Source organism: Desmodus rotundus, chromosome 7 (assembly GCF_022682495.2).
Source record: "Desmodus rotundus isolate HL8 chromosome 7, HLdesRot8A.1, whole genome shotgun sequence".
In the NCBI taxonomy this organism is placed as follows: domain Eukaryota; kingdom Metazoa; phylum Chordata; class Mammalia; order Chiroptera; family Phyllostomidae; genus Desmodus; species Desmodus rotundus.
This window is the reverse complement of record NC_071393.1, coordinates 77,041,437-77,066,400: the sequence shown is the minus strand read 5'-3', so window position 1 is coordinate 77,066,400 and position 24,964 is coordinate 77,041,437. Positions and strand designations below refer to the sequence as shown.

Genomic DNA, 24,964 nt, shown 5'->3' with positions numbered 1-24,964 from the left:
TAACACGCTCGACGTTCTAAGATAGGCGCCCAGGCGTCCTCCACAATCCCACAATCCTCTGGTCGCAACTTCCGGTTTTTCTAGTTCGGTCGTGAGTGTTGTTTCCATCAGTCGTGCTTCAGCGTCCGGTGCCTGTACGTGGAGAGGGTTTTTTCTGTTCTTCGACGTTGTAGCTGTTCAGTGTTTGGAATCAGTGAAGTTTCGGGAGTACCACGACAGCCATGAACATGTCGGCCCCAAGCGCACTCATGAAACAACCGCCCATTCAGTCCACGGCTGGAGCCGTCCCTGTTCGCAATGAGAAAGGTACTGTGCTGAGCCGTTTTCCGATCGGATCTTCCTCTTCCTTCCCCAGCATACTCCAGACTTACCCTCGGCCGACCACCCCCAACCCCGCAGATCCTTAAGTCCTTCCTCCCTGTTTCTTCGACTTTCTCCCATCCTATCGCGTTGCCAAGGCGCGGGGGGGGGGGGGGTGGCGGAGAGGGGGACGGGAGGATGGGACACTAATATCTCCTTGTTCCTTATATGCTGCTGTCCTCACCTTCTCCAAGCACTTCTCTTTCCTTGACATCCACCAGTTCGTTAGACTAATACAGAATGAATGCCTGCTGCTTTGCGGGGCGTTTTGCGGGATATAGTCCGTCTTTGTTATCCATACACTTATTTATGCTGCTTCTATAATTCTTAGCGTTATAAGTATTTATGTGTCTGTTTCCCTCTACTACATCATTAGCTCATAACCTCCTTGAGGCAGGAACCATGTCTTATTAAACTTTTTAAACTTTAAACCAATGCAGTGACTGTATTTACTGAAGTGAATAAAGTTGTGTAAGTAGTGCCCCTAACCTTGAACCCATTCTAGTAGATTTGGGACATTCAGAAAGAGGTGTTTCACACCTGTAGTACCTGTCACATAGGTGAAACCAAGCTCTGTGAGAGCAGAGAAGGAATAACTTCTTTAGATTGAGGTAACCAAAGAAAGCTTTTTGAAGTAGGTGGCATTTAAGTTGACCCTTAAAGAATGGGTATGATTCCAATGAGTGCAGATGGAAGACGGAACACAGTATGTGTTTGTGGTAGTCAGAATAAAGAGTCAAAGAATTTTTTCAGTAAGGATTTTGGAAAATAATATCAGGGGGATTTTGTTTTTTAAATATACTGTACCTATCCGTGGGCAACTTACTTTTTTTTTAATTAAACATGTAGTTAAAGTATCCTTTGGATACACATAGATGTAATTCGTTCATTTTTAACTGTTTGTGAATTCCATTGTATAATTAAACCTCCTACTGAGGGACAGTTGTGTTATTTTTTTCTCCTATTACAAACAATGCTGCAATTGTCACTCTTAAAGGTATTTCTTCAGTGCGTCTGTGTAAGAATTACTCTAGGGTAGACTCCTAGAAGTTCATCATCAACTTAACTACATATTGCCAGTTGTTCTCCACAGTAAGAACATGAAGACTTTTTATTTCCCCATATATTTATCTACACACTGGACTTTATGAGATTTTTAAATTTTTGCTCAATCTAATGGGTATGAAATATTTCATTAATTTGCCTTTCCCTGATTACTAGTAAGTTTAGCCATCTTGTTCAGTTATTTTTCAGCTCTCTAGGTGTTCTCTTCAGTGAATTACCTGTTTCTGTAATTTACCCATTTCCTACTTGGTTTGTTTTTGTACTACCCAAATCTGTAATATTTCCCAAATCTGTAATATTGCCCTGTTTGGGGGTTTTTGGCTTGTCTTTTAATTTTAATATGTAGTCTTCTGTTACACAGGTATTTTTTAGTTTTAGTATTACCAGATTTATCAACTTTATCTTTTATGGTTTGTGCTGTTTAGTATATTAAGAAGTCCTTTCCTACACTGAGATCATAGATATTCAAATTACAAAGATTTTCTATCATCTTAGTGTTTGTATAATACTAAATAGAATTGGATACACAGTTATGCAATACAGACTCTTAAGTTGAGGAGCTTACAGTTCGGTAGGGATGTATATGTTTAAGATGTTTTTCACACTTGGAACTTTAATCCATCCAGAATATTTTGCATGTGGGTGTCAGAGATCTAATCTTACTTCCACCTTAGAGTTAGCCATTTGTCCCTACTACTCCATTGTTTGACTAGCCCACCCATTCTCCACTGCTTTTTAATGTCACTCTTAATATACCAAGTTCTCATATAGGTTTTTTCTCTGCTCTCTACTCTGTTCCATTGGTCTTTATGTACTTCTTAAGTCAATGACATATTGTTTTAATTACTATAAATTTAAATGAGCCTTGCAATCTGTATAAAAACCCTTCCCACTCCCTAGCTCTGGCAGGTGTGTCTCGGTTGGGAGTGTTGTCCCGTGACCAAGAAGTTGCAGGTTTGATTCCCCATCAGGGCACATATATACCTAGGAAGTTGCAGGTTTGATTCCCCATCAGGGCACATATATACCTAGGTTGTGGGTTTGAGCCCTGGTCCAGCCACGTATAGGAGGCAACCAATTGATTCTTCTCTCTCTTGCATTGATGTTTCCCTCTCCCTTTCTCTCTCTCTAAAAGCAATGAAAAAATTGTCCTCAAGTGAGGATTTTTTTTTTTAAACCCTTTCCACCTCACCTTACTTCATTATTCTGGTTTTATTTATTTTTTTTAGAGCAATTTTAGGTTCAGAGCAAAATTGAGGGGAAGATACAGAGATTTCCCATATCTACCTCTACACATGCATATATTACCCCTACCAGGGTAATACATTTGTTACAACTAATGAGCCTACATTGATACATCATAATTACCCAGAGTCCATAGTTTACATTAATATCCACTCATGGTGTTGTGCATTCAGTGGGTTTGGGAAAATGTATCCATCACTATGGTGTCATATACAGTATATTGACTGACCTAAAAATCTGTGTTCTGCCTATCCATCCCTCCTACACACCCAACCCCTGGCAGCCACTGATCTTTTTACTGTCTTTATAATTTTACCTTTTCTAGAATGTTACGTATTTGGAATCATACAGTATGTAACCTTTGGATATTCACTTTTTTTCACTTAGTAATATACATTTCAGGTTCCTCCATGTCTTTTCTTTCATGGCTTGATAGCTCGCTCTGGGTTTTTTGTTGTTGTTGTCTTTGCTTTTTTAGTGCTGAATAATATTCCATTGTATGGATGTATCATAGTTTATCCATTCACCTAGGGAAGGACATCTTCATTGATTCCAAGTTTAGCCATTATGAACAAAGCTGCAATAAATGTCAGTGTGTAGGTTCTTGTGTGGACATTAATTTTTAATTCATTTGGGTAAGTACCAAGAACTGCAATTGCTGGATTATATAAGTGTAAGCTTACCTAAGTAGCAGTACCATTTTGCATTCCCACCAGCAATGAGTGAGAGTTCCTGTTTTTTCACACCCTTGCCAGTATTTAATGTCAGAGCCCTGGATTTTGGCCATTCTAATAGGTGTGTAGTGGTATCTTATTATTGTTGTGTGAATTAGTATTTCCCTGATGACATATGATGTGAGGCACTTTTATATGCTTACTTGCCATTTGTATATCTTCTTAGGTGAGGCATCTGATAAGGTCTTTCACCTCATCTTGTTCTTCAGAATCGTTTTGGCTCCTGTCCTTCCACATGATTTTAGACTCTGTCTGGGAACAACTTTTAATTGAATTGTATTAAAATTTTATAGATTAGTTGCTATTATAAATGGTATTTTAAACTTATCTTCTAATTATATATATAGATAATGGACAGGTACACTTATTTTTATCCTGCATTCTTCCTGAATTCTATGTTAGTTTGTCTGTTCAATATCTTGCTTTTTTCTATGTAGATGACCATATGGTGTGAAAATTATGGCAGTTCTTCCTTTTCAAGCCTTATGTTTTATATCTTTTTCTTTTCTTATCGCCCTAATTAGGGCCATAAGAAGATGTTACCTAGAAGGAAGAATGATATGGACAATGTAGGAATGCCCACTATTTTTTAAAAGAATGCTTTTAATGTTTTATTATTTTATTAAGTATAATGTGTGTATCTATTTTTAAGATTATGTGACTTAAATTGTATAAACTTTAAATCTTACATTACTCTTTGCCCTATGAATTTTCCAAGGTTAAATCACCCTTGAAGCCTTAGGCTGAATCCTATTAGGTCATGATAACTTAGAGGTTTTTTGTTAAGTGTTTACATTGCTGGAGTACATTTACTATTATGTTGTTTAGTATTTTTGTATTTATGTTCATAATTGAATCCACCTAAAGTTTTCCTTTGAACTGTCCAATCTGGTTGTCAAGGACATATTCAAATCTTATAAAATGTGTTGGTTAGTTTTCACTCTCTATTCACTGGAATTGTTGGTATTTGCAAAAGAGAGATTATCTACACTTCCAGGCTTGATAGCTCCTAAGCTAGAAGAAGGTAGAAATAAGTAAGATTAGAAAATTGAGTTATGTGGTAATATACATATTATGAAGGCTGCCATGGAAAACTCCAGCAGAACTAAAATAATGACTGAGCAGCATTTTAACTTTATGTTCCCACCTAAATCACCCTTGCCGTGTGCTGGGCACTGTTACTAAATTTATTTAAGGGTATAGTTGAAGTGGAATAGCATAACTTTGTGATGGCCATAGTCTGCCTGTTTAGGGGGACTTTCTTCTTATTGTTTCACTGCTCGCTTTTCTCTACTTCATTGTACCCAAGCTAGGCCTCATTATCATTAGTGTTGGTATTCACAAGAATACTTTCCCATGACTTGACCTTTGTAGGTAAATATCATTAGATGAATAGATGGTTGGGTGGTGGCTCTCTCCTTCTCCTTCCTGAACTCTTATGTACAAGGGACATAGTGCTCTACCTACAAAGGCCAATGGTTTAAGGACTTTAGGTAAGAGGCTAGTGAAACATACTAAGTTACCTTTCTTACCCAGGTGAGATTTCGATGGAAAAAGTGAAGGTAAAACGTTATGTGTCGGGAAAGAGGCCAGACTATGCCCCTATGGAGTCCTCAGATGAGGAGGATGAAGAATTTCAGTTCATTAAGAAAGCCAAAGAACAAGAAGCAGAGCCTGAGGAACAGGAGGAGGATTCATCTAGCGACCCTCGGCTACGGCGTTTGCAGAACCGTATTAGTGAAGATGTGGAAGAGAGGTAATGACTAGGGTTATGTTTTCCTGTACCTGAACCCTACAGGCTAATTAATAAGAACAACAACAACAACAACAATAGCTAATGCTTGAATAGTGCTTACTCTGTCAGGCACTGTTCTGTGTCCATTACATTTACTAATTCTTATAATCTACACAATAACTTTACGAGGTAGATACTATTATACCCATTTTACAAATGAGGAAACTGAGGCACCGGGGATTTAGGAGAATAACATGACCAAAGTTATACAATCATTAAGTAGCAGCCAGTAAACAGCAGGTTACCACTGGTCCAAGGGCCCAAACTAACTCATTAAGGGAATAGAAAGCACAGATCATTTGTTGGTTTGTTGAGAGGAATCTTTTTAACCAAGATGTTTTATAAAAGTTGAGACATTGATTTTATCCACTTATTCTGAAGGCTAATGAAGGGAAATTACACTGAAGTAGGAAAAAGGCTTGATGAATGGTCTCACGTAGTAAAGGGAACCTCCCATAAGGGGTTTTGTGTATTGTGTATTGATTGAGACATTACCTTACAGAGTAAGCCAGAGGTCTCAAACTTTCAAAGCTCATACTGCCCTAGGAATTTTTTCACAGAACCCAAGGACCAAGCAATTCTGTTTGTTTTATTAAGGAGTTAGATCCAAAAATGTAATACATATTTATGTCCTAACAACTTAGCCATTTGAAAAATATAATACACATAAAAGAAAAAGCATTTTTACTTCATTTTTACAGAACCACAATCACTTACTAGTGGGATTTGTGTGCCTCTTGGACACTGACAACCTCTCAAACCTTGGGATGAAATTGGCACTATCACTCTCATTTCTGGTTCCATACTAATTTTCATGTGGTACTTGCTTTTTGTCACAGCCATGACCAAAAATCCAGTTTCACAAAGATAGGATGCTATTGAAAGGAAACAGTTTGATCTAATATGAACTAATATGAAACTGTGAACTATCTCGAGCTATAAAATATATCCCAGTGTACCCATATAAGTTTGTTGTAGTGCCCCAGCATGCCTCAGCATACATTTAATGTTTTAGGTCCAACTTGACTATTTGCTCTGACACTTTGAATTAGTTTCTTTAATCAGCACCTCTTTACCCATCTCAAGACTTCAATATTAATTAAAAAAAAACCATAATGTCCAGGTGCTCTGTGACTAGAGAAATGTGGTTGAGCTCCTTCGTTTTTGTAGCATTGGTGTTATACTTGGAGATACTGTTTTTCAGATTGGCTCGACATCGGAAAATAGTGGAACCTGAAGTGGTAGGAGAAAGTGACTCAGAAGTAGAAGGAGATGCTTGGCGCATGGAACGAGAAGATAGCAGTGAAGAAGAAGAGGAAGAAATTGATGATGAGGTGTAGTAAAGTAAAATGGGAAATTCTTTCTGGGTACAAGAAAAAGCTGAGGTCTGTGCTGCTTTCTTTCCTGAAGCCCTAAAGGCACAAGATCACTGCTTTTGTCAGAACTCTGAACCAGGGTTCTCTGTTGGGGATAGGATTGAAAATACAGTGGTGCCAAGGTGGATTTTCTCAGGTCAAAGTTTGTTGAGCTTGATTAGGGGAAAAATAAAAAGCCACCTAACAGCATGGGCCATTTGGCTTACTGGCTTCAACATATGACTTGATAGGAAATAGAACGGCGTCGTGGCATGATGCGCCAGCGAGCACAGGAGAGAAAAAACGAAGAGATGGAAGTCATGGAAGTGGAAGATGAGGGACGTTCTGGGGAAGAGTCAGAGTCCGAGTCTGAGTACGAGGAGTACACAGACAGTGAGGATGAGATGGAGCCTCGCCTGAAGCCAGTCTTCATTCGAAAGTAAGTGTCTCACAGTCCTGAATCTACAGTTTCTACTTTCTAGGTCTGAAGATAGAAGCCTCTTTCCTGTGTCATGTTCTTCTGAAATGTAAGCACTAAGCGAAAGTCTTCTGCCCAGTGCCCTTGTTCTGCATGGTATTTGCTGAGGAATATCTTGTTGTTAGCAGATCGCCTGAGCTTGTTTTCACATCTCCTTCTCCAAATAAAGAGCACCTATCTGCCCAAGATCTTGTATTATTTTAAACACAAAATTAAGCTTAAAGAGCAAATTCCTATTCCTTTCCTAATGGCTAGAAATCCTACTACTACAGTCTAGCAGGTTCCTTGCTATTCAGCCAGTTTGCAAAGATGAATGGAATTTTGATGCTCTAAAGACCTGGTACAACTCCCATTTTGGGCTCTTTGCAAATAATAGAGCCAGAGATTGTCTTTCTCTGATTTGAACAGGACTTGATTTAGGGGAACAGAGTTCCACTCTAAGAGCTTTGGGAAATTAACAGGACCTCTGCACCATAGGAAGGACCGAGTAACAGTTCAAGAGCGTGAGGCTGAAGCACTAAAACAGAAGGAGCTGGAGCAAGAGGCAAAACGCATGGCTGAGGAGAGGCGCAAATACACACTCAAGGTACTAGGAGCGGTTGTGAAGATTGAGTTCAAGGAATAGTGTACTTAGTTTGTCTGAAGAGAATAAGGAAGTCCAACAGTTGAATTTTTTCTCCCTATCCAGATTGTAGAAGAGGAGACCAAGAAAGAGCTGGAGGAGAACAAACGATCCCTGGCTGCATTGGATGCACTGAATACTGACGATGAAAACGATGAGGAGGAATATGAGGCATGGAAAGTTCGGGAGCTAAAGAGAATCAAGAGGGACAGAGAAGATCGAGAAGCGTGAGTAATGGTTCTGGAGTTTAATACTGCTAATGGGACAAATTTTTAGTAGAATAGCTTTGAGGCTCAACACGTACTATGAGTTCCATTCTAGCATTCTTTATGGTTCCTGCAACTGGGTGAGTTTCTGTAATTGAAATGTGGCTGTTAAAATCAGGGAAAAGAAGCACACTTTGTCATTGCTTCTCCATGATAGAGTGCCAGCTAATACTCCCTTTAGTTTCCTAGTAGACACACGGAAGTTATTCATTGTTACCAGTTTTCTATTGTTGCATTACAACCCAATCCAAAATTAAGTGACTCAGAACAATTGATTATTTCTCACAATTTTGAGGGTTGGCCAAACAGTACCTCTGCTCATATTACCTGGGCTCTCTTAACATAGGTGCATCTAACTGAAGGACAAAGTGGGCTAGGAAGTCCAAAATTTCTTCACTCACATGTCTAGTAGCTGGTGTGGAGTATCAGCTAGGATGCCTCCCTTCTTCTGTTTGTTTTTGGGTTTTTGTTTTTTGTTTTTTTATATTTTGTTTATTTTCAGACAAAGGAGAAAGGAGGGGGAGAAACATCGATGTATGAGAGAAACATCGATTGATTGCCTCTTGCTCACCCTCACCTGGGGACTTGGCTCACAACCCAGGCATGTGCCCTGACAGGGAATCAACTGGCGACCTTTCAGTTCGCAGGCCAGTGCTCAGTCCACTGAGCCACACCAGCCAGGTCCCTTGTTCAGTAGGCTAGACTAGCTTCCTTACTTAACAGCTTTGGGGCAGGATTCCAAGAGTGCAAAGGAGGAAGTTGGCAAGATCTTTGGAGGCTCCCATGTCATTTCTGCAAAGGGCCATACATATTGTGAGGGGAAGAATTTGTGGCATTTAAGTAATCTAACACACTCACTATGTTAGAGCAGAATCATTTCTGAGCTATATCACCCATTCCTGAAAATCGGTAGGAATGAAAGAGTAATCCCAGGTTACAGTGGGAAACCATCAATAGAAAACTCTGTTCTTGGCCTGCAGTTCCTAAGGTTTTTATCTTGGACTTCATGGAGTCCACGTACCCTTTAAAATTATATGCAAAAGTATGTGTATATTTGCATTTTTCTGGAGAAAGGGGATCTGTGACTACCCCCACTCCCCCTAAAAAAGGTTCAAGTCCCTGCGATCTAATTAATGATGGTAATCCTTGGTTTGTGACATGTAAACACTTATAAGATTAAGTGTTACACAGTTATTTCAAGGTCTGGGGTTTTTTCTAAGCTAAGCTAAGTGGCTTTTTAGGGAATTGGTAATATTGTGAAATTAAATAGTAACAGTATGTCTAAACCTCAAAAAAGGCTAGAATCAACTTTTGTAAGTGTGCAATACCTGATCTTGCAAGTATAATGAAGACCACCTCACATTTTTATTTATTGAGCTCCTGATCTTGATTCCTAACAGGAAATGACTAGAATTTTAAAAAGTGAATAGGCCCTGGCTGGGTAGCTCAGTTGGTTACAGCATCGTCCCGATGTGCCAAGGTTAGGGGTTCCGTCTGTGGTCAGGGCACATATAAGAAGTAACCAGTGTCTCCAAGATCCTACCTCACCCAGCCAGTGGGAAAGGGGCTCCTGGAGCTCCAGGCTAAACGTCCTGATAGTTCTGCCTGGCTTCATCTCCTTCCATCTCTCATGCACATTGCTGGTGGGGTTGAAAATGAGTCATTAAATTGTGTTTGTAAATTGACTGGAACCACACTCAGGCCAACCACAAGTCAACCAAATGCCTTGGCACAGAGGCGCTGTCTTAAATGGAATCATACGGAAATGATGTTTGCCTTCTATAGAAGTTGCCTAGATGATAATCAGAAGTAAACAAAGCAAAAGCTTAACTTTTTAATAGGAAAGCCATGAGTATATCTGACATGGTTTGCTAAAATACCATGAGAGCAATTCCTATAAATAGCCATCTCCTTCCAGAATTCCCCATTAACTGCTGAAGCTACAGGTGGATTTCACTAGTAGAGCCCACATCTCCCAATAGGCCCTTGTCTAAGCCAGAGGTCACACATTTGGGTGCTTTCCAGGACCAGGCAGGGAAGTTCTATCAGTACAGTGGGCCAGGAGGTGCTATGGTAAACTGGAGAGCACCGGGCCTGTCCACCCAGGGCAGCCATTACTTAGATCTAGCTGACAATGGATGGCAGGCCTGGAGTGCCACGGCTTCTGATTCTTCATGAGAGGTTGAAAGTCTGGATGTTTGCGTAAACTCTTTGGATAATTAAAGTTTAAAAAATAATTTAAATAAAAACAAAACTTCTTTCCAACCACACACACACACAAAAGCAACCAGTGAATGCATAAATAAGCAGAACAACAACTTGATGTTTTTTTCAATCTCTCCCTTCCTCCCTCTCTCTATAATAATTTTTTTTAAGATGAATAATGCTTGAAAGGAGATAGGACTGTGTTATACTCCGATAATTAGGTCTTTCTGAAGCTGGAATGATGCTAATAGTTTTATTCTCTAAACAGGCTTGAGAAGGAAAAAGCAGAAATTGAACGCATGCGAAACCTGACTGAGGAAGAAAGGCGAGCTGAGCTTCGGGCAAATGGCAAAGTTATTACCAACAAAGCTGTTAAGGGCAAATACAAGTTCTTACAGAAGTACTATCACCGGGGTGCCTTCTTCATGGTAAGAATTGGAAAGGGAAAGGGAAAGGTGTTCAGTAGGAATAATTCAGAAGCTTTGAAATCTTTTTCCCCCCCAAGAATAAATTGGTTCTAGAATGTTATTTCCACTTGCCATTGGTCAACTTTCTCATTTGCTTTTTGCCTGTGAAGAATACAAATCCAGCAGAGGCAATAGGATATTAGAAGTTGCAGCAACTGTTCTCTCTTTTGGCCCCAGCTCCCAGAAGGAGGAAATGATGTAATAGAAGAACTGAGGAACTGAAAATAGAGACCTAGAGTCTATGTAGATGCTAGACTATTTTAGATACCCAAAAACACTTAGACATTATTATTCATAGCCAAGTGAGAAATTCTGGTTATACAAAAAACCAGGCTCTGCAGATAGTTTCACATGAACTTGTATTTGCATGGCAGAAGTTCAATTCACTTCATTCTGAGCTGACAAAGTGACTTAACCTAACAAACACACAAAAATAGTTTAATTATCTAATCATGGTGTATAATGTCATCATCTTATTTTTTAAAGACCAAAATATTAGTCTGTTAATCCTGTATAAAGTAACAATGACTTTTTCCAAACTATTTGGATTAACATGAATAATTTCTTAATACAGAGATAGTCAGAAAGGGAATGGGAACATTGATTACATTTATTTTAATACCGTGTAGCTTGTTATTTCTTAATGTTAGAGGAGTCTATCAAAAACTTAGACTAGCTCTTTTTAAATGTTGTGTATCAGATCTTAAATATCCCAACTGCAGCTAAATTCCTGCCTTTTACTGCAGATACCAGTAAAAAAATTTTTTTTAAATATTCAATGTAGGGTTCCTTACTTTTCTCCAAAATCAGTGTGTCTGCTCAGCAGGAAATGTTTGCTTTTTATATAGTTTTTCTAAATTGGAGTTGGTAGAAATTATGAATTACTTGTTATAGTGCTTCAAAGTCATGAAATATTGCTTAAGCATTTCAGCAGCTTTAATGATCAGGCTTCTTAGAGAAGTGTATTGCTGGCTGGCTAAGATACATAAGGTTTCTACGAAAGTCTTGGTGCACATGCTCAAATACCAAGTCTTCCATCTACACAGGGAGAGTGAAGTTGAAATGGCTTCTGAGATTAAATGAGGGCTCTTAGGCTTCAACAGGAGAAAAGTAGATCTCACAAAAACGGTTTAATTGTCCTACCTTTAAACTGGGCCTTTCTATAGTGAAGGGAAAAGAATACTTCAAAAGTGTGTTTGGTTAAAGGACTCAGCTCTCATGAAGCTTTCCTTAACCAAGATGGTGCTCTTTTAATGCCTTCGCCACATATGTTTACAATCTGTATTTTAACATTATAGTCTTACTAATAGGTTGATTTGAAACTACTCTCTGTAGTTATTTTATGTAGTTCATTAAGTAAATAACCTTTTGAGCTTTTACTGTGTAAAGGACACTATTTAGCACTCAGAATACTTACAATATAAAAATGAAGCTAAGGCAAATATATACTGTATGTAAGGAAAGTGAAAAGTACTGTGGGACTTCTGAAGACAGATGTTATTATTTGGTAGAAGACTGAAAAGCATAATATAAAGGAGGTGGCATTTAATGTATAGACTTTCTGATACTTGGTGGTAGGAAGACATTCCAGATGAAGGGACCAGGAGTAGAGGCAGAAAGTATCATCTGTAACAGAACGTAGAAAGGAGAGGTAGATAAAGGCTATACGGGGTTTGGCCTTGACTACTACACAGAGGAATTGTTTAATAAAATAGAGGCCCTGGCTGGTTACCATATTTTACTGTGTATAATGCGCTCCTGTGTATATAACACGCACCCATATTTTTGTGCGTGCTATGCATGGCGTTATTATACCCATGTATAATATACATCCTTATTTTTCCCTCAAAAACTTGAGCAAAAGGGTGTGCAATGCACATGGCAAAATTCAGTAGCTCAGTTAGAGCATCATCCTCATATGCCAAAGGTACAGGTTCGATCCCTGGTCAGGGCACATACAAGATTCAATCAATGAATGCATAAATAATGAAACAACAAATTGATGTTTTTCTTTCTGTGTCCCTCTCTCTCCTCTCTCTCTGTTCAATCTATAAAGAAAACAATTTAAAAAAATAAAATAGAGCATCTTGAAAGGTTTTTAGCAAGGTAGAGATTTAAGAGAGTTGTTTTAGAAACATTAATCCACTGGCAGTGTGTAAGATTGATTGCAAGGCAAAACTATGATAACCCAAGTGATGAGAATTTTAAGTGGCAACTGATAAATCTGCACAAAGATTACTCAAATTTTGAATCTAGGTAATTGAGAGAATGTTGGTCCTGTTATCATTAAGAGTTCAATCAGGAAATAGCGGATTTTAGCAAGGCTGAGAATGATTTTCACTTTAGATGTAAGTTTGAAATCCCAACAGAATATTCAAGATAATGGGAAGTAGAAAATTTAGAATCAGAGATTTGCCAGTCCTGTAACAGAGTTAAAGTCATATGGGTGAATGAACGTAGTGAGTGCAGACAGAATATAGCCAACCTTCAGGAAATGTCTACACTTAGGAAGAAAAAAAGAGAACACGAAAGAAGGAGTGTTAATCTCAACTAGATGTATGCTCTGAAGATAAGGTTCAATACTCTCTGCTTTTCTTGTATACCTCATCATAGTTTCATAAATTAGTGGTTTGAATATATGATAAATAAAACCAAAAGGTTGATAAGACTCTTTTTCTACAGGATGAGGATGAAGAAGTATACAAGAGAGATTTCAGTGCACCTACCCTGGAGGATCATTTCAACAAAACCATTCTTCCCAAAGTCATGCAGGTATGGGGTACCTTAATAACATGAGAGAAAGTACTATATGGAGGGCTGGGATGTGGTATGTTTGGTACTGTAACTCATCATCTATTCTTCCCTCAGGTCAAGAACTTTGGGCGTTCCGGTCGTACCAAATACACCCACCTTGTGGATCAGGACACCACCTCCTTTGACTCAGCATGGGGCCAAGAGAGTGCCCAGAACACAAAGTTCTTTAAACAAAAGGCAGCTGGGGTACGAGATGTATTTGAACGGCCATCTGCCAAGAAACGGAAAACTACTTAAAGTTCAAATACTTACTCTTCCAGCCATGAGACACAAGGGAAAATCTCGGCATCTGGTCCTTGATTTGCTTTCACCATTATTTACATGATGGCCCATGTATCCAGCCTATTGGAACTACTGCCATACTTGTGACACTGGGCAACCCAGTCTTTGAAGGTGCTTTTGTGAGGTTTGGACTCATGCTGAGAAACCCATAGAAAAGCACTGTCCAGGTAGGATTATCCCCAGTTAAAACTATTTCTGAGAAATCCTAGGTTTCATCATTGCTCTGGCTTCCAAAATTCACTTGGGACTGTTCCAGGTTTCTTTTTCCAGCCCCTTAGCTTGGGTCAGAAACATGGGCATGTAAGTGGACAGTGCATTACTTCTACATTACAAGAAATCTAAGCTCATTGAAACCTGTTTTGCATTTTTGGCTGGAGTCGGTTTTTCTAGGTGAACATAATTTTTAATCCATTTATGTATATGTCAAGAAATAAAAGAATCGTATGCCAAGAGACTTTTTGAGCTTGATACTAGAAATAAATTGTGCAGGCTGACAAGTATCTACCTGTTAACCAAAATAAAGTCAGCAGAGAATTGTTAGGCAAATGGTGTTTCACACTTTAATCATCTCCTTTGATCTAAGAAACAAATACACTCTATAGACAGGGTGTATTCTTAGTGGCATCCAGATTTATTCCATGAGCAAATGCACTAAATGGTTGTCTTTGCCTTCTTAATTGTATCTTGTATTTGCCCAGCTCATCTATAGAGGGCACAGTGCTGGGTTGCAGTGCAGTGACATCATGCTAGAGTTTTACCACTTAATATTTACTACATAACTACCATGTAGATGGCAGAGCATGAGGAGTCCTAGGGGTTATAAGAAAAGACATTTAACCAGCAGGAAGGCTACTTCTCAACTGCATGAAAAAATAAGAACAGCCAAGGTTTGTTCACATCCTTTAAATGCCCCACTGAGAAAATCACTCATAAATCCTTAAAAGTCCTACAATAAAAATACAAGTACAAATAATTATTGTGAGATAACAAACATAAAGATGAATATAAATCACTGTTGTGTGTGCCAGAGGGGAATATAATCTAAGAATCATCCTAGAACCAAAATGAAAATAAGTGCATGAAATTCTTTTGGGACAGGGTTATAGCTGCTATTTGAGTTTTTTACAGTTCAGGAGACAAAAGTTTTAGCAAGGATAACTTGGCCAAAGTTGATCAACTCTTTTTTTTCTTTTTTTAAATATTTTATTTCTAGAGAGAGGGGAAGGGCGGGAGAATGAGAGGAAGAGAAACATCAGATCGATTGCCTCTAGCACATGCCCTGACCAGGGACCAGGCCCGCAACCTAGGCATGTGCCCTGACCAGGAATCAAACCAGTGTCCTTTCACTTTACAGGACGATGCTCAACCAACTGAGCCACGCTGGTCAGAGTCAAAGTTGATCAACTTTTAAAGTATATTTTCTCTTCAGGATAGAAAATGGGATGTAAGGTATCAGTGTTACGGTTCAGAATTCAAAGATTAAAATCAATTACAATAAGTCAAAATCTGATTAATTTCACATACGACCTAAACTTTGATACCTTCTATTGTCTTACAATGTACCCACTTCCAGTACCTAAACCCTAACTCAAAGTAGCTTATGAACTGGATTCTTGACTTACGGTGGTTCCTAGACAGCGTATGCCATGAGGTACAATAACTTTGCTCCAAATGTACCTTGAATACTGCTGAGTGAGATCTAGTCTGCTGAATGCCACCTAGCATTTGTATCTGAACATAAAATGCTCTTCTAAACTGATCCTTCACATAGGTTCATTAAGGGCTGTGAGGTATGGTAGGGTGGGGGTCACTTAAATTCAGTTATACTCCAACATGTAAATTTCCCACAATAAAATACAATATACATTGCACTTGATCCAAGATGATAAAACTGCAAAAAAAGACATCTTTATTGCAATAAGTTAATCCAGTGGGTAGGTCTGAGAAAGCACAAATCAGTTGGTTAGAGCAATAAGAGCCTCTACCACGTTGCCCATGTGTTCCCTCAAGCTCCGTTCTGCTGCTGCTCGAGATATCTCCATCTCTGTCATCTGCAGAAAAAGGATCAATGAGGTTACCTAAGCCTCCTCTCTGGCATTAATGTGCCACCAAAACATGCCTACTCTTTTTGTTTCAGGAAACAACCTAAATTAGGCAAAGTAACCTCCCCTACCCATTTACTAGTTAGGCATCACTACTCACTATGAGCTCCAGATCCTCCTTCTTGATGGTGACTTTTGCCAGTTCCTTCTCCCTAAAAATATTCAGGTACATCAGTCCTCATTCTCTGCCTTCCACCATAAACTCCCATGAAGGATCATTCCCAGCTGGGCCTTACAAATAAATGACTCGATAAAACACTGTTGAGTGAAAATACAAAATGACTCCCACCCTCTCAACATAACATTCCCACCCTTTCCCCTGGAGTCTTTAAGCAGGCAGTTAGGTGTTGCCAGGAGGCCTTTCCTTCTACCAACAAGTTGTAAACCTTAGACCTACAGGAACTGGTAACAGAGTTGAAGAACGGTAAAAGGTATTCAATACAAAGGCTTAATCACAGCTTTCATTTTTCCTGGGGTAAAGAGGAACTGGTACAGCTGGATGTATGCAGAGGACTTACCGCTCTTGTTTGGCTTTCTGCTCCCGGGAACGTCTGTCTCCAATCACGGACATGGCCTATGGGAAAGACATCTAGTTACTGCTCTGCTACCCACAAATCCTAATATAAAAAGCCATTAACAAGCGAGGTAGGTGTGTATTCAATGACGAGTTTATCAGGAACCAAGTCCAATTTAATTCATATCAGTGCTCCCGAGGCCCACTTTAAACCCAATCTCCAGCAAGCTCCTTTCCGCAAGCCGCAGGTCCCAGTGATGGTTTGGCTTCCCTCTTGCCTCCTCCCACCACCGGGATGGAGATCCCATCCTGAAGCGGGGCTTCCAGTTAACAGCCTCGGAGTCCCCTCTGCTCTTTCAGCCCAATTAGTCAGGCTCCCGGCCAACCTCACCGTCTCCAGATTGGAACTTTGGATCTCCTTCTCCTCTGCATAGTCAGTGACTCTCTCCAGGTCTGCCGCACCACTGTCATGCTTTCGTGGCTTCTCAGGAGGCCGCTCTGGACCACTGGTCTCGGTCTCCAACTCCAATTCCACGTCTCCCTCGGTCGCCATATTGCCCAACCGCTCCGAAGCTGACCCCGCCCCACCCCATGACTTCCGGCAATGCACCATCCGCCCCTCCCCATAACTTCCGCCCAAAAGGAGGAGGCGGGCTGGGCTGTCCCTGGGCCACACCTTCGTTAGTGTTCTGGTTCTGGAAGCTTCAGCGTGGAAGGAGGTTCACCTGTCAGACTTCCTTTCGGGCTGTACAGTTTTTGTTGGTTTTTTTTTCAGCAAGGCCCATTCCCAGACCTAACCAGTCACCACTGGAGGCCTTCCCAGCACATATTCTCCCCTCTTCTATACCTGTATCCCTCCCATCATCCTTCTCTCCCCCCTCACACACACCCATGTAATTCCGTTCAGCAAGCATAGGTGATGTCTAATCCTAAACCAATTAAGAATGCTAATCCACAGGAGGCCACATGCAAACTACACTCTAATCTGGGGGGAACGGTCTGCTTGGCCTAAGGGCCCTTAAGAGAAAGTGTTTTCGCAGGGACATTTGCATTTACTACACCCTGGAATCTGTGTTCTTTTCCTGAAGTTCTTCCTAACTCTGCCCTAGATTGGGTGACCCGCCCCAGCACAGCAGCAGCCCAATGGGCTAAGGACAAGACATCTGCTATTTTTTCATCTACCTTCCACCTGGTAGACCTGGGCCTAATCGCTGGGACAAAGATGGTGGGTGCAAAGCCCATCACAGACTCCAGCACCTCCCTTCACCTGACACAGCAACGCAGTGGAGCCTGCAGTGTCATAGTGAAACCTCCCTCCTATCAGGTGAGAAGGTACTTGGGCAGAGGCTGGAAAGCTCCTTAGAGGACAGCTATCTGAAAAAGTGGAAGGGAATGGTAGCTGAAGCTGGAGTGGGAAACCCAGGGGAGCCAATAAAGATAAGCCTCCCTTCCCCTTCTGAGGCCCTTCTGCTTCTCTGCCTCTAAAGACTACTGATCATTAAATCTCTCCTCCCAACTTCCCAGTACCATATGTTTAGGTCCAGGGAAAGGTTAGAGGCCAAGTGTGACTTAGGCTTTTAGGAAGGTCTGCTTGAGACAGCAGGCAAACTCCTATGATGGAAGCTCTTCTTGATGTCAGTGGATGGCAATCCTAAATAGCTTGGAAGAAAGGGGAAGGGGATATTTTGGAATTCAGCCTCATGGTTTAAATTCACACGTGCATTAATGTAACTAACCCTTTCCTCAGCAAATCTCTACCTTGCTTCCCTGCATCTGCTATACCCACAGGTGTCCTGCTGTAGGCCTGTTCCCTGTACCTGCTGCTACCATTCTAGGTGGCCTCATCTCACAAAGTCCACTTATAGCCGCCTGTTCTACATCCTCCTCCATGTAGGGACCTTAGTAGTCTGCTGCCTCCTGTTGTCAAGAACTGTAGTGGAGAGGGTCTGGGGTAAGGCACATGGGGTAAGTGTGAGGGGATCGGGTTGCACTGACTAGAGATACAGATTGGGGACAGGAACAAATGAGTGAATAATACCCATGAGAAGTAGGTACCTCTCTATGCACGATAACTTGCCATCCCTTCCAGATCCAGATGCCCTCGGGGTTATGTGCCCATCTGTTTGGCCACTCTCACTGCCCAGTGTTCAGTGGCTCTGGGGCTGTGTACCGAATTTGTGCAGGAACTGCCACCTTCCACCTGCTGCAGGCTGTGCTGCTGGTCCACCTCCACTCCCCTACCAGCCTGCGGGCACAGCTGCATAATAGGTTTGTGTGTACTCTTTGGGTGGGGAGATAGTGGGGAGGGAAGCAGACATAACCTTAAAGGGAATTCCAAGATGAAGTAATAGCACTGTAAAGACAGGAAACAGGTTTAAGTCCCTGCTTCTGATGCACTTGCTGTGTGACCATGAGCCACATTTATCCTCTTTGAACTTCTACTTTCTAAAATGGAGGTAACAGTGGAGTTAGGGGCAAACTCCATGTCAACGGTGCAAACCCTGTATCAAGGGTAAAATGCTGTCCTGGTGTTATTTAGGTATCTGAGTTAAAATTTGGAATAAGTTGTGACAGGCCTGTTTCCAGCCCATCTCCCATGGAACTGGTTCCTCCTTTCCTATGCTTAGTTGGTTTCTTCTCTCCCTTTCCTATATATAGTTTTGCTTTTTCCTTTGCTTTCCTCCATAAGTACTTTTCACTCTCCTTTGCCCTTTCTTCTGAGTCTGGTTTTCTTTCCCTGCTAACCAGCTTCTGGCTCCTCAAGCTACTGTTCCTGCTGGGTCTTTGTGCTGTTACCTTCTGCATCCCTGACGAGCATCTCTTCCCAGGTACCTTCCATCTCACATCCTGATCAATAGGCTAAAAGATTTTCTAAGAAAAATAAAGGGTAGCCCTGGCCAAGTGGCTCAGTTGGAACGTCATCCCATGCACCAAAGGGTTGCAGGTTCAATCCCCAGTTAGGGCAACCAATCTGTTTCTCTCTCCCCCCTACCCTCCCCCTCTAAAAATCAATAAAACATATCCTTGGCTGAGAATTTAAAAATAATAATAATAATAAACAAGAAAACGAGAGGATAGAAATAGAACCAGGAGTAATAATATAATGAGCTACATTTTCCCACCGGTGTCCCACTTGCAGCTTGGCATTACATTGGCATCTGTGGAGGCTTTACATTCATCCTGCTGCAGCTGGTGCTTATCACAGCCTTTGCCCATTCCTGGAATAAGAACTGGTAAGGAGCACATAACCCTAAAGGATCTTCCTGGGAACGGTGTCTGACATTAGTAGATCCAGTGGGCTTGGGTCAGTGGTCTCCTAACTTCCCACTGAGCAGTATCAAAAAAGCTCAGGAATCTGATAACTCTGTGGACCAGGTGGGATGGGTAGTCATACCAGTCTTATGGGGGAGAGGAATAGTTAGTCGGTAAAGGGTAAACAGAAAAATGTTGCAGCCCCAAGCCATTGCCCACCTCCCACCCTCAGGCAAACAGGTGCATCCCAAGACTGCCGCTGGTTCCTAGCCATGCTGCTGGCCACCCTAGGATTCTACAGCATGGCAAGTGTGGCAGCTGTGTTCCTCTTCCACTACTACACGCACCCAGCTGGCTGCCTGCTCAACAAGATACTGCTTAGTCTGCACCTTTGTTTCTGTGGCCTCCTCTCCTTCCTATTACTCCTTGCATCCGCCTCAGTGGGTATCATCCCAGATGCCTTGCCTTGAAACATCCCAGATTTGGGGGACTTCAGTACAGCAAATTTCATTAGTTTCCCTAATCTTAAGTCAATTCTCTGCTTCCCTGAAAGGGTGAGGAGACAGAAGTGTGGGTGGGGGTAGGAGTGGAGGAAATTACTACCCTGTAGACAAAAGCAATGATCCACATTCTTAGCAGAGCAACCCAGCTCTGGCCTTCTACAAGCCTCTATCATCAGCTGTTACATCATGTACCTGACCTTCTCTGCACTGTCCAGCCGACCTCCAGAGACTGGTAAGAACAGGACCTGGACTCTCCATGCTAAAACATTTTTTTCTCCTGCCAAATATCTAGCTTGTTCTTACCACTTCTCTCTTCTCTTATCCCTTCTCAGTAATCCTTCAAGGAGAGAATCACACTCTGTGCCTGCCTGGCCCAAGTAAAATGGAACCCCAAACACCAGATACTTCCCTGGCAGTGTTGAGTGCTGGCATCATGTATGCTTGTGTGCTTTTTGCTTGGTGCGTAAAAGCATTAAGGGAAAAGGTGTAAGAGAAGGACATGGAGGGATGGTCAGATTGTCTGGGACCGTGTTTATTTAAACTTTAAAGTGAGACAAGAGGAAAGTTCCCCATTAACAATTTCTAAGCGTAGCACTTGTCAGATGATCTGTATGAGAAGGGGGCAGAGGGAATAATTTGAGAATTAAAATATATAAATATTGTAGGGCCCTCATATGAAGATTTCTAAATCTTTGGGGAGAAAAGGGTTCTGGGTAGATGCCCTAAGTAGATGCCCTAAGGCAATCCCTCCTATTTGACTGAACCTGCCTGAGAACTGCTTTTTCTCAGCAATGAGGCTTCCTACCTGGCTGAGGTATTTGGGCCCTTGTGGATCATCAAGGTTTACAGCTATGAGTTCCAGGTGAGAATGGAGAGCTCAATATCCCCAATTCCCCTCCCTCCGCACATACAGAAACAGAAACACACACACACCCTACCAATCTCTACCCAGAAAGCTCAGATTCTAGCTGCTATTACCTTTTATTGAGTACCCACAATGTGCTAGGCACTGTGCTACTTTACATACATAATCTCATTTAATGTAATCCTCACAACAACCCTGTGAGGTAGGTATTTGCTCCACTTTACAAATGGAGAAAATGAGGCACAGATTAAACATCTTACCAAAATTCCCATAGCCAGTTATATGCTGGAGCTAGCATTTGAACCCAGGTGTGCCTCTACTTCTTACACCAAATTAACTTTTCAAAGACAGACAGTTTCCTATATTAATACCTTCACATTCTTTCAAAGTCATTCCAAAACATGCTGCCTTTCATTTTACAGAAGGCCTCACTCTGTTTCTGTTGCCCTTAAACAGTGGAGCCAGAGGAAGGTGAGTGTCAAGTAAGGATCCATAAGAAAGTGTAGATTTCTGCAGTACCAAAGAGCCCTTCAGTGCCTTTACAAACGCTGGGGGGGGGGGGGGGGGGGGGGCCGGGTGCGAGAGAAGAGGTATTTCAGCAGCCCCTCCCTCTCTTCAGGGCAAGGGGCAGGAGGTGCCAGGCCAGATGACCAAGAGACCTCTCCAGCTCCTCCAGTACAAGCCCAACACCTTTCCTACAGCTACTCTGCCTTTCACTTCGTCTTCTTCCTTGCATCACTCTATGTCATGGTTACCCTTACCAACTGGTTCAGGTAGGATGGAGGTAGGCCTGGGATACTCTCCTGAAATCCTAGCTATTTTAGGCAAAGAGCAAGTCAAGGCCAGTCCCAAAGGTTCCCAGGAGACACACATGGGTCTGCCATAATCTGGTGGGAAGGTAGGATAGGTCTAAACACATATTTTCTAACCATGGACTTTGGTTTCACAGCTATGAGGGAGCAGAACTGGAAAACACCTTCACCAAGGGTAGCTGGGCTACCTTCTGGGTCAAGGTTGCCTCATGCTGGGCCTGTGCACTCCTCTATCTAGGGCTGTTACTGGCACCACTCTGTTGGTCCCCCACCCAGGACCCCAAGCCGCCTATCTTTAGGCGACACTGCCATTGTATTAGTGTTGCCAGATAGTAAACAGCAGTCTAGGTACTTTTAACAAAACTGGTTCCCTTGAAGCTGTGCTCCTAGTCTTGGTTCAGGGGAACTATACCGCCCAGCAAATACCTCAAGGACATAATGGGCAGTTACCTTGTTTAGGCTGAAGTCAATACTGTATCTGAATTGGATAAAGTGGCTATATATACCCTAATGCCCTGGGCAAGTATCTGACTCACTAGAGCTACCATTGTATCTTCACCCTAACTGAAGAGCCTAACTCCCAAGTTAGCAACTCAGGAACCACTGCTGTCCCCAGCAGATAGTGTGACACCTGTCCTTTCCTGGCTCTCGTGGTGGAGATGAGGGCAGGGGAAAAACCAAGAGGGACTGAAGACTCATTTGGCTCTGCCCTTGGAGACAAAAAGAAACAAGCAATTTAGCCCTGGGCACAGGGATATAAGAAACCCAGAACAAACCCGGACACAGGAAGAAAAGACAAGACACTACCCTAGGTTTTAATCCTGATCTTAAGGTTGAAGTAAATGGGAAGACAAAAACCACCCTCACTTCATGAGGAATGAAAGAAGAGAATGTGAACACTTGAAAGCAGCTGACTGGGAAGCAGCAGGATTTTGGGGCCCACTTTCAAGCAGGCAAACAAATTTAGAAAGAATAAGGAAGAAGGGCATTAACTTCAGCCTTGGAGCCTTCCTTCTTAGGCCCTCAACTCCATCCCTGGGATGGTGTTTAAGGTCTGAGTGGTGGACAAAAATTACAGAAAAGAAGTCCCTATGGTTCTTAGAAGATTATTCTACCACATTCCCAGAGTACTTGTCTGTTTGTTGTATTATAATAAAGAAATTTTCTCCGATGTTTCATTTAAGCTACATATCCACAACCTTTAAAAATTTGTTTGTGGGAAAGGGCAGCCATTCCTCCATCCCCACCCCACCCCAAATCCCCAGTCAAACCAGGCGCTCAAGGAATTACAAAGCTACTTTTAATACTTTGGGGTGAGCCCCACAGGAATAAAAAACACTGGGAAGGGGTAACCTCCTCACCCCCAGGAGGGGCCCAGGGGGAGAGAGGCTACCTGAGGGGAAGGAAGCACAAAAGGGACCCGCTGCAGACTCAGGGCAATGGGAATGCCATCGGTGCTGGGACCTGTGAGCACTACAGGAGGAAACACGAGCATGGTGGGACTGGCTCCAGGCACACAGGCGAAGGGCAAGAGGGTTGGACACGAAGCCACAAAGCTACTTGGGTTCCTCCTTCTTCTCGTTTGCCTTTTTCTGCTTCTGCTGCATGATCTCGGAGTCCCTGGGGGTAGAGATGATGGGGCACTGGGAGGTACCAGAGGGCAAAAGGGACAAGATGCACGGGGGTAAAGGGCACAAAGGATAAGATGGAAGTGGATGGGACAAAATTCAGCGTGTGGCTGCTGTATTCCCACCCTAGGAGAATAAAAGGAAGAGAGCTGAAGCTCAAAAAAGGCAGCCAGTCTCTACCTGGCTGTTGCCCAAGGGGTCAGAAGTTTGGCCACACACAGCTAAATCTGTGCTGAGTACCACACCCAGCAATACGAGTGAAAAGGTTGGGAGAAGGGAAGAGAAATGAACAGCAAGGACAGGCAAAAGTACAGGGCTGTCATAACCACTAATGTATTTGAAATGTGAAGCTCCCTGCCCTTGCCCTTAAGGTCAGACAACAGGGGAACTCAGGAATCAGACCTAGAGCAGGCACCCGCCCCAGTCCCTTCCTGTAAAGCAGTGAGCTAACAATTTGGAGCATGGGGAGGAAATAAAACCCTAGAGGAAGCAAAGCACTCTGCCCCTCACGAGTAGTTCAGATATAAGCCCTGAGGTAGCTCTCTTTTCTGGTACAACCCACGGTCCAACCCAAGTCTCACCCCTCCCTAACCCTCCCCGCCCAGGGTCTACCTCTGCTTGCGGGCGGCAGCAGAAAGCCCGTCATCTCGGCGCTTTCCCTTAACCGAGTCGCTCTGCTTTTTCATATTCTTCTGGCGGGCGAGCTCACGCTGGTTACCGCCTAAAGAAAGAAGGTAAAAAGTGAGCCGCGGGGGCCTTTCTGGCTACAGACCGACGACCGTCTAACCTCACCCGGACACCAGTAGGGTCTCAGTCCTGACACCAGCCCATTTCGGGGCTTAGGCTGATGGGGGGGAAGGGGCGGGGATTGAGAGGACCAAGCTGCCTGCCACGGAGCAGAGCAAATAGAGGAGTGGAGGAAAGGCGGTCCCGAGGAGCTTGCTAGAGGCGTGTTTCTTGTTTCGGGGAGGCGTGGGGGCCCAGAGAGGTGGTGGTGTGTGTGAATGCCTTGGGTCTGTGGGGGATGGGCTAAAAATGGGAGTGGGGGGCACTGGGCCTTTCACCCAGATGCAGGGCTTCTCCCCACAACGTGGAAGGTCGGGGTGGCCCTTTGCGTGACCGGTGGGGTCGGGTGGGGGGACGAGTGTTTCTCAAGAAGTGGCGGTGGGCAAACGGCCGATTTCCGGGCTTCGAGTGTGAGGGTCGCTAACGAGCGCTCCCAGAAAAAGACCTCGCTGGGGAAGCCAAAATGAGGTCAATGCCAGGATTAAGCAGTCCTGTCTAGGATGGACAGAGGAAAGAGAGCAAGAGGAGAGAGGTCTCAGTGCTCACGGGTCATGGCGACGGCAGCGGCTCCGGCCTGCCTCCGTTGCGTCCCCTCGTTCACTCCGACGTTACGGGCTCCGCCCCTTTCTTGAAGCGTAAACGGAGTCGTTCTTTCCTCCCCGCCCTTTCGCGCCCCGACACCTTCTCCCATTGGGCAGAAAGGAACACGTGGGGCTGTCGGCCACGCTGGAGCCCAGGCAGATGATGGGCGGAGGTTCGCAGGCCAAGCGCGCTGCGTGGGGCGGGGCTTCCGGAGCAAAGCGTTAGGTCGGTG

General features: G+C 42.9%; 4 protein-coding genes across 6 annotated transcripts; 2 read left to right on the top strand and 2 right to left on the bottom strand.

The window, feature by feature from the left end:
• Positions 1-74: 74 nt before the first annotated feature.
• MFAP1 (microfibril associated protein 1) lies at positions 75-14,185 on the top strand. Its single transcript, XM_024567882.3, has 9 exons — positions 75-306; positions 4,941-5,160; positions 6,404-6,533; positions 6,806-6,993; positions 7,510-7,618; positions 7,721-7,881; positions 10,394-10,553; positions 13,275-13,364; positions 13,461-14,185. Exons 1-9 carry the CDS (start codon positions 222-224, stop codon positions 13,641-13,643), a joined length of 1,326 nt encoding a protein of 441 aa, XP_024423650.1. The 5' UTR covers positions 75-221; the 3' UTR covers positions 13,644-14,185.
• Positions 14,186-15,574: 1,389 nt separating this feature from the next.
• Positions 15,575-16,905, bottom strand: HYPK (huntingtin interacting protein K). 2 transcript variants are annotated; one of them, XM_024567817.4, is made up of 4 exons: positions 16,696-16,898; positions 16,309-16,364; positions 15,891-15,942; positions 15,575-15,739 (listed from the first exon to the last, which is right to left on the bottom strand). In XM_024567817.4, the coding sequence occupies exons 1-4, from the start codon at positions 16,855-16,857 to the stop codon at positions 15,644-15,646; spliced, it is 366 nt and encodes a 121-aa protein (XP_024423585.1). In that variant the 5' UTR covers positions 16,858-16,898; the 3' UTR covers positions 15,575-15,643. The 2 variants fall into 2 exon arrangements, with proteins under 2 accessions (XP_024423585.1, XP_045057277.1); XM_045201342.3 differs by lacking the exons at positions 15,575-15,739; positions 16,309-16,364 and having other exon boundaries at positions 15,883-15,942; positions 16,696-16,905.
• On the top strand, positions 16,906-22,094 carry SERINC4 (serine incorporator 4). The gene is given in 13 exon segments (XM_053927811.2): positions 16,906-17,628; positions 18,093-18,269; positions 18,394-18,572; positions 19,053-19,132; positions 19,444-19,537; positions 19,789-19,970; positions 19,973-19,996; positions 20,196-20,291; positions 20,392-20,518; positions 20,849-20,921; positions 21,347-21,395; positions 21,544-21,697; positions 21,874-22,094. Coding segments are annotated over 13 exon segments (1,533 nt in total). The 5' UTR covers positions 16,906-17,526; the 3' UTR covers positions 22,070-22,094.
• A 925-nt stretch (positions 22,095-23,019) lies between these two features.
• SERF2 (small EDRK-rich factor 2) lies at positions 23,020-24,835 on the bottom strand. 2 transcript variants are annotated; one of them, XM_024567819.3, is made up of 3 exons: positions 24,697-24,835; positions 23,977-24,085; positions 23,020-23,379 (listed from the first exon to the last, which is right to left on the bottom strand). In XM_024567819.3, the coding sequence occupies exons 1-3, from the start codon at positions 24,701-24,703 to the stop codon at positions 23,094-23,096; spliced, it is 402 nt and encodes a 133-aa protein (XP_024423587.1). In that variant the 5' UTR covers positions 24,704-24,835; the 3' UTR covers positions 23,020-23,093. The 2 variants fall into 2 exon arrangements, with proteins under 2 accessions (XP_024423587.1, XP_024423586.1); XM_024567818.3 differs by having other exon boundaries at positions 23,020-23,356; positions 24,697-24,834.
• Between the last annotated feature and the right edge of the window lie 129 nt (positions 24,836-24,964).

Bases quoted from the DNA above. Each gene is read 5' to 3' on its own strand.
- MFAP1 (XM_024567882.3), top strand. From the start codon at position 222: ATGAACATGTCGGCCCCAAGCGCACTCATGAAACAACCGCCCATTCAG. The intron at 5,161-6,403 runs GTAATGACTAGG...ACTGTTTTTCAG, and splicing joins AGTGAAGATGTGGAAGAGAG to ATTGGCTCGACATCGGAAAA. The intron at 6,994-7,509 runs GTAAGTGTCTCA...TCTGCACCATAG, and splicing joins AAGCCAGTCTTCATTCGAAA to GAAGGACCGAGTAACAGTTC.
- SERF2 (XM_024567819.3), bottom strand. The intron at 23,380-23,976 runs GTAGACCCTGGG...GGTACCTCCCAG, and splicing joins GCTGCCGCCCGCAAGCAGAG to TGCCCCATCATCTCTACCCC.
- HYPK (XM_024567817.4), bottom strand. From the start codon at position 16,857: ATGGCGACCGAGGGAGACGTGGAATTGGAGTTGGAGACCGAGACCAGT. The intron at 16,365-16,695 runs GTGAGGTTGGCC...TCTTTCCCATAG, and splicing joins AAAGTTCCAATCTGGAGACG to GCCATGTCCGTGATTGGAGA. The intron at 15,943-16,308 runs GTAAGTCCTCTG...GAATATTTTTAG, and splicing joins CAGAAAGCCAAACAAGAGCG to GGAGAAGGAACTGGCAAAAG.